Source organism: Silene latifolia, chromosome 11 (genome assembly GCF_048544455.1).
Source record: "Silene latifolia isolate original U9 population chromosome 11, ASM4854445v1, whole genome shotgun sequence".
Lineage (NCBI taxonomy): Eukaryota > Viridiplantae > Streptophyta > Magnoliopsida > Caryophyllales > Caryophyllaceae > Silene > Silene latifolia.
The window spans coordinates 98,039,042-98,047,145 of NC_133536.1; the positions used below are offsets into that span (position 1 = coordinate 98,039,042).

Below are 8,104 nucleotides of genomic sequence, written 5' to 3' on the forward strand. Positions count from 1 at the left end.
AATCAGAAAATGATTGGCTAGGAATAGGACTTATGGACTCAACCAAATTTGTGGACTCATCTGAACCTATCTCTATATATATATATATATATATATATATATATATATATAAAGGCTTTAAGGAGGACTTATGGACTCAAGGGAAGGAGGAGGACTTAGATGATCTTATTACTATATATATATATATATATATATATATATATATATATATATATATGTTTTTAGCAAAGATTTCAGTGACAATCAAGCATAAAGAGTGGGCAAGACTTCGCATTTAGAGCCCCTTTGTAGCCAGCATTTCAATCACTTTGATTAATGTGAAGCTCTACTATTACACTTAGCTCTTCTCACAACAAAATTGAGCACTTCTAAGAGAGTAAGGCTTATTACGTTATCTTTGTAGTAATTTCTACTTATGGACACTGTTTAGCACTTCAAACAACGCTCTTTCTAGCTTAAAACCCTCGTCTGCGATAAGAAAGGCGGAGGTTTCGGAACCGGTCAAAGGATCAGTGAAGACTACGGAGTGCTGTCTATCTAGCTAGCTAGCTAGCTTCTTATCAATAATATCATTTCCTTGTATCACTTCATTTCATTTTTTTTTTGAAAAATGGAAGGCAATAATAATGAGGTTGATAAGGTTGATGATGTTATATTGCCTGGCTTTCGTTTTCATCCAACAGATGAAGAGCTTGTTGGATTTTACCTTCGAAGGAAGATACTTGACCAAATTTTACCTATTCAGATTATTAAGCAAGTTGATATCTACAAATATGATCCTTGGGATCTTCCTAGTAAGTAAACCCTCCTTCGACTTCCCTATTTCTAACGTAGCTACCATATAATAAAAGAAAAATGACTCATTAAACTGGATGCGCTTTTAATAGTCATTTGTAATTGTATCTTCATGGTTTCAACTCTAGAGACAAGGCTGTTTTACATACTCTCCTCCTTATCCGGCTATAGGTAGGAGTCTTTGACGCAATTGTAGCCGATCTTTTATGTTGTTGTTTCTTTACGTTTGTTATTGATGCTACAAACTAACCATACTTGTATTTTTTCGATGATTTGGAAGCAGAACTGGCATCGACAGGTGAGAAAGAATGGTATTTCTACTGTCCAAGAGACAGGAAATACAGGAACAGTGCAAGGCCAAACAGAGTGACATGTGCCGGATTCTGGAAGGCGACAGGGACAGACAGGCCGATATACTCGTCAGATGCAACAAAATGCATAGGTTTGAAAAAGTCACTTGTATTCTACAGAGGCAGAGCTGCTAAAGGTGTCAAGACTGACTGGATGATGCATGAGTTTCGCTTGCCTTCTCTTTCTGATTCTGCCCCTCCTAAAAAGCTCTTTGATAAAACTCTTCCTGCTATCGTAAGCCCTACTATTTTTCTTCTTTGTCTTCTGTTTTCCGCATCTTGGTTTTTATGTGAAATACACAGAGAATGCATGCATGTATGTCTGTATGCAGTAAATCATGTTTAAAATGGTGTGTGTGTGTGTGTGTGTGTGGGTTTTTCTTTTCCACATCGCCTGCAGCACGTTTTTTCCAATTTAGGAATTTACCTAATCTCACTGATAACTATCCTTGTGTGTAAGGGGTTTCAACTTTCAAGTCATGATATTAAATATCAGCCGCAACAATCGATCCATTATTTAATACCATGTTCTAAGTAGAGATTGAGGAGTTTTTTATGTCTTTTCTACATGGCAGAAATGAGAAATGTGAAACTAGTAGTAGGACACATTCTAATTAAATAGTGTTTGATGGATGTTGCAGGATTCATGGGCAATCTGTAGGATCTTCAAGAAAACAAACTCGATGGCACAAAGAGCGCTATCTCACTCTTGGGTTTTGCCATTACCAGAAAACAATCTAATGTCAAATATGCTCAATCAAGCTCCAAACTCCATTTCTACTCATCACCTCAGTCCAGAGAACATATCATGTACAAGTGACTTACAGGGAAGCCCCTCCATATCAAGTTTTCCCACCCTCCATCAATACGCTCCTTTGAAACCCGTTAATGAAGATGTGATCTCGAAACTGTCTTCGGGTTCCACCTCTTTGGCAGACCTCCCTACTAACTTGATGTTTCCAACCATTGAGATGGCCGGTGTTCCAAGATTCACCACTGATTTTGTTAAAGTTACAGATGTGGTAGGCTTTGGTGGGTCCCAACAGCTATTCAATGGGTTTCCTGGAAGTTCAGCTCAGAATAACCATAGAGAAGATCAATTTTTCTTCAAGAAAATACAAAATCAGCAATGGAATGGCATTAGATCAGTCGGGTATCCATTCAATTTGCAGTCGTTAATCTCAAACCCGGGTACTTTGTCATGGGACTCAGCACCATGTCCGAATGAGTTGTCCACGAGTATTTCCTGTAACAAATGCTATAGGTAAAGACGATGTTGATTTGAGTGTAGGATTGTTGTAGGATAAGTAGTTGTAGGAAAAAGTAGTTCTTAGAATGCATCTTAGCTAGAAACTCCAAACTTAAATTGTAATCCTTATTCAGAATTTGTTAGCTTCATTTCCCAATTTTCTATAAACCTCTCCGCTATGGATTTGAGGAGGGAAATATGTAGCTTTTGTTACTTTGTTTTAACTAGTTGTTGGATTGCTGATAAGCTCGTTACTGTACTATCCTTTTAGCATGTTTTAAGTACAATAAGGTGACATTTAGAAACAGTTTTACATGATTTACGTCCTACCAATTCCGGATGTTGGGATCTTAATGAAGGTTTTATGAAGCTTTGAGTGCTGTTTGGACGGAACTAAGTCCAAGGGAAATAGGGAATGCCAAGGAACAAAGCTACAAATTATAAAGGAAGAAGCCATCCACAAGAGCACCAGTAAAGGAAGAATTGAACACGAGAGTTCAGCAAGCCCAAAAAGGCGCACCATGCACCCTTTATGGGGAATTCACATTTTGATTACGGGTTTCACATACACTTAAGGCCCATTAATCCGTCTTAGGTCCAGTCTATAAATAGGTGATTACTCTAGGTTTTCATCATTATCTAGCATCTTAGGGTTTATAATCCTAATCAAGTTGTCAATTGGGATAATTATCATCTTAATTGTGTTTTTAATTCTAGAATGGAGAACTAATTCATTCTCTTAATCCAATCCAAAAGGTATAAAATTTGGTTGTGAGACACTCTAATCTTTCCCTAATTGTTATTATTATTGTTAATCCCTTGTGTTTAGTAGTTGAATTTGAAAATGTTGTTTGATTAAAGTAATTAAATGTGATTTTCATGTTGTTTTAGCTTATCAATTTCCTTAATTTCTTGTTGTTAGAGTTGTTAAATCAGATTACCTTGCAATCTATTTATGCAACATGCTGTAATTAGGTTAATGAAAGTGATTTCTTTATAGCTTAACCAACAAGAAAAGGGCTAACTTGTAATTAGGCATTAATTATTTTAATTGTGTCTAATTATCCTTATTAAATCTCTATTGCTTTTATCCTTTAAACCAATGTATGTGCTTTTTACTTGCAAATGAATGAGTTAGGTTGATGATTAAGTGTATTTTCCTTATCATTAACCATTATTAATGAGGTTTAGAAGATTAATCTTCACAATAAGATACTAATAATTAATTGGGGAGTTGATTGTGTCTAGGATCTACTAAAGTGGTTCACTAATTTGGGTTGAGTTAAGTTTCTTCTCACATTTGATAAATTCAACCAATTATTTGCTTGCTTGTTCTATACTTTTGTTTGAATCTTTATTTGCCTTTTAAACCGAACTAAAATTCCCCCTTTTTACATAATTGTCTTGTTATTTAATTACACATTTTGGAAAACCGATTACAAATCCCTCTTCCCTTGGGTTCGACTCTTACTTTCTACTCTCCTTAGTTTAATTAGTAGGTAATTAGTGAGGTATAAATAGTTAATTTGACCGTTTTAATAACGAGTCAAATTTTGGTGTCGTTGCTGTGGAAGGTAACAGTTTTGTTAGTTTTCTTGTTTGTGTTTTTAGAATAGTTGTGTTCGTTTAACTGCAATTGTGTTGTAGTTAGCATAATTATTATCTTAGAATTTATCTTTAGATCGTTTTTTGTGTGAACGTTTTGATCGTGAGTTGTTGTGTAGATTTTGTATGGTTCATACTAGAAACTCTAGTGAACCCTTGCTTCCTCTCGATCCGGAAATTCAAAGAACTTTTACTTGGCTAGGAGGAGGCATAAGAAGGGAACCAGTGGTTACACAAGCAATCAACCCAACAATCCTACACAATCAAGAGGAGGATAACCATTCTTCTTCTTCTTCCAACAACACCATTTTTGTCATAGAAAATGACCCACAACCCCTACATACTATCATAGGGGAAGCCGACGAAAACCCAAGGGCTCATACCATGTAGGAGCTTACCGCTCCGGACCTATCTCAAGTCCCTCTATGCATTACTTTTCTGGCTCTAGCAAAAAATGCCACATTTGAGCTCAAGTCCGAGCTTATTCACCAACTCCCACAATTCAATGGGACAAGCCTAGAGAACCCTAATAAGCATTTGAATGAGTCCCACCTTGTGTGCACTATCATGAAGCCAAATGGGGTGATCGATGACCAATTACAATTGAGGGCCTTCCCTTTCTCTCTTAAGGATGCGGCCAAGGATTGGCTCTGTTATCTCCCTACAGGAAGCATCACCACTTGGATGGAAATGAAGAGAGTCTTCTTGGAAAAATACTTTTCGGCTACCCTTTCCACTCAACTAGAAAAAGAGATTAGTAATGTGGAGCAACAAGATGGAGAGAATTTGTATGGGTTTTGGGAAAGGTTCAAGCAATTTGAATGAGTCATTGAATTGAATGCTCTTGGGTTTAGTCAAAGGAAGTTGGACCCATATTCCAATACTTACAGCGAGGGAAAATCCTCTCCCTTCTCTAAAAGACCCTCCTAAATACCCCTCCATGGATGCTAAGCTTGGATTAGAAGATTATACACCTTTCTCCTCATTCCTTCCACCTTGTGAGTAAGATTTACCTTTCCTCTTTCTTTTATCAAACCCTAACTTTTGAGGTTTTTGTTATGAGTAATTAATTAGTAATTAATATGAGCAATATGAATAATTAAGGGGTAGTAATAAAGGGTTTTGTGTTGTATAATAGTATAGGACATGTTATGATAGTTATTATATGATTTATGTAGGATGAGACAGTTTTATAAGATGGGATCTTGATTGTCTCGGATTTCTTATGGAGTATGCTAAAAGGTAGATTCATCTTACTCTGTTTTGATAATGTGAATACTTATTAGTGTGTCATTTATTGTTGCTTTCACGGTAAAAGTCGTCTTGCATCATATTGTGATATTTGGGGATTGTTGTGAACCTCATGTAGTTGTTGGAAAGGCTTTATAGCACGATATATAGTTATGACAACTCGAAGAGTCGGGATATTTGAGGAATTGATGTTTATAGCATGTTTGGGAACGAGTTCCATGATGAGTCGTAAATTGGCATATTGTATTGCATTTTTCATTCATTATGAATATCGTATACGTGTAGAGGTTGATGGTGGAGGTGTGGTGGTGAAACTTGTTGTTGAGGAGACGTAAGGTGTTGGAGTATGTGTCCTCGAAAACAATGCGATCACATGTTTAAATCTTACATTAAGAATACACAAGGGATTGTAACATTTTATTGTCAACTGATCCACATTAATCGGTAATGATTGGCTGACTAGTGTTTGACATTACTGTCGTGTGACGGTGGTGATCAGTTGATCCCTTAAGGTCATACCTCTAGGGAAACATTCTTATTGATTAATTAATTAATTGTATGTTGATGCAAGTTAATTAATTCATTAAAATTGAACAAATTTAATTATAAGTGAGAATTATATATCTTATTGTAATGTGATTAAATAAGATTTAATTTAATAATTAATTTGTTATATTACTAAAGTTGATTGATGTTTGTGAAACATTTGAGATAAGAGAAATTAGTTAGTTATAATTACAAGATGTTGTAGATTATATTTTTTTTTTTTTTTTTTTTTTGGTAAAATGTAAGTAATATTATACCAAAGTGAAATCACCATCATACATCAACCGTTTTAATCAATCAACTACATACATTACTCAACTGACTGAAATAAAAGCCATTCATATCCATTCCCTATAGTTATCACTAATCTTCCCAGTAGAGTGTAACACTTGCAACCGCAATCTCAGGTTCTGCAAGAGCTTCTCAATCAACTTCTCTGGTCGCAGTAATAACCCATCTACTCGACTCCTGTTTCTCATCTCCCAAATGTTATAAATCAAAGATTGAATCCCAGCAGCAATAATTTTCTTCCTTAGTAAATTCTTCAACCGTAGCTTTAACCACCAGTGCATGAAGTTGACAGCAGGAATGGTCATCTGAAAAAAGCCATTCAGCAAATCCAAGCAAGCTTTGCTATAATCACACTAAAAAAAAGATGAGTATGACTTTCATTATGAGTCCCACAAATGCAGCAGATAGTATCCCTACAAATGCCCATCTGAACTAATCTATCCCGAGTGAGAAGTTTTCCATTAGCCACAATCCATCCAATTAGGCAATGCTTAGGTAGACTCAGAGAATTCCAAACAAAAGGAGTCCAGGCAACCCTATTGTTAGACATCCCCGACCAAGAATACCCAGCACTGATAGTATATTGACGCCCCTGATGCAGCCACCAATCATTCACATAGCCTGCCTTCAGCTTATCTTTAACACCACAAAGTTTTCTCCACGACCAGCTTGCACCAGTATTAGGCTTATAATCAACCCAATTCACACCTTTCATATAAATATTATGAATCCATTTAACCCACAAATGGTCCTCTTTTTGGGCAATCCACCATATGTATTTCCCCAGTGCAGCTGTGTTCCACCTCCTAAGATCAATGAGGCCTAAACCACCTTCTTGCTTAGTTTTACAGCAGGTATCCCACGCAATTAGTGCAGGCCCATTAGATATCTCCTTGCCCTGCCATAGGAAACTCCTACACAATGCTTCAACCTTGTTCAAAATACTCACAGGAAGAATGAAAATTCGTGCCCAATAACAATGCAAAGTACTGAGAACAGATTTGATGAGAACAAGCCTTCCTGCATAGGAGAGTTTCCTAACTCCAATGGCCCTGATCCTTTCCATCACTCGTTCTACTAATTTAGAGCAGTCACTAGCAGCCAATCTCTTAGCAATAATAGGAACCCCCAAATACCTAAAAGGAAGTTTCCCTTCAGGTATTCCAGCAATCTGTGAAATCTCCTGAAACTCCTCACTAGCAATCCCATTCCCATAAATGCAAGACTTACTACAGTTCATTTTCAGACTAGATGCACATGAAAAGGGTCTCAAAAGCTCTCAGCAAAATAGTCGTAGAAGATTTATCCCCTCTACAAAAGAGAAGTAAATCATCTGCAAAGCACAGATGAGTTAACTTCATCTTTCTACAAAGTGGATGAAACCTGAAACCCTCATAATCTTGGACTACTTGTAAAACCCTACTCAAATACTCCATACATATAGTAAAGAGTAGAGGGGAGAGAGGGTCACCTTGTCTAATCCCTCTCTGAGCCTTGAAAAACCCAAAGAACTCTCCATTCAGGGCTAAAGAAAAAGAAGGAGTAGTAACACACTCCATAATTAAATCAAGAAAGCGCCCTGGAAATTTTAAAGCCTCAAGCATCTCCTTAATAAAACTCCATTCTATGCTGTCATACGCCTTTTGCAGATCAACCTTCATCATTAGTCTAGGGGAGCAAGCTTTCCTGCCATAAAGCTTAACCAGATCTTGACACACCAGAATATTCTCTACAATATCACGACCTTTAACAAAGGCACTCTGATTAGCACTGATGATAGAAGGCAACACCCCACTTAATCTATTGCAAAGCAGCTTTGCTATACACTTATAAATCGTGTTACAACAAGCTATAGGGCGAAATTGTGTCACAGAAGAAGGCATATCCACTTTGGGTATCAAAGTGAGGACAGTATTGTTCACTTGCTTCAACAGTTTTCCATGCTCAAAAAAATCCATAATAGCCTCACACACAGCAGGACCAGTAGTCCTCCACGTATCTTTAAAATATTGACTAC

At 36.8% G+C, this 8,104-nt stretch overlaps 2 protein-coding genes across 2 annotated transcripts; one reads left to right on the top strand and one right to left on the bottom strand.

Annotated features, from left to right (window-relative positions):
• Positions 1-262: 262 nt before the first annotated feature.
• On the top strand, positions 263-2,740 carry LOC141614994 (putative NAC domain-containing protein 94). The gene is made up of 3 exons (XM_074433616.1): positions 263-794; positions 1,079-1,380; positions 1,787-2,740. Exons 1-3 carry the CDS (start codon positions 611-613, stop codon positions 2,411-2,413), a joined length of 1,113 nt encoding a protein of 370 aa, XP_074289717.1. The 5' UTR covers positions 263-610; the 3' UTR covers positions 2,414-2,740.
• A 3,394-nt stretch (positions 2,741-6,134) lies between these two features.
• LOC141613705 (uncharacterized) lies at positions 6,135-7,327 on the bottom strand. Its single transcript, XM_074432449.1, has 2 exons — positions 6,521-7,327; positions 6,135-6,392 (listed from the first exon to the last, which is right to left on the bottom strand). The coding sequence occupies exons 1-2, from the start codon at positions 7,325-7,327 to the stop codon at positions 6,135-6,137; spliced, it is 1,065 nt and encodes a 354-aa protein (XP_074288550.1).
• Positions 7,328-8,104: the final 777 nt, after the last annotated feature.

What these genes read in the sequence shown, in the direction of transcription:
- LOC141614994 (XM_074433616.1), top strand. Translation starts at nt 611, where the DNA reads ATGGAAGGCAATAATAATGAGGTTGATAAGGTTGATGATGTTATATTG. An exon ending in TGATCCTTGGGATCTTCCTA is followed by an intron (nt 795 to 1,078) that starts GTAAGTAAACCC and finishes ATTTGGAAGCAG; the next exon opens with AACTGGCATCGACAGGTGAG. An exon ending in ATAAAACTCTTCCTGCTATC is followed by an intron (nt 1,381 to 1,786) that starts GTAAGCCCTACT and finishes TGGATGTTGCAG; the next exon opens with GATTCATGGGCAATCTGTAG.
- LOC141613705 (XM_074432449.1), bottom strand. Translation starts at nt 7,327, where the DNA reads ATGAACTGTAGTAAGTCTTGCATTTATGGGAATGGGATTGCTAGTGAG. An exon ending in TTCTCACTCGGGATAGATTA is followed by an intron (nt 6,393 to 6,520) that starts GTTCAGATGGGC and finishes GGCTTTTTTCAG; the next exon opens with ATGACCATTCCTGCTGTCAA.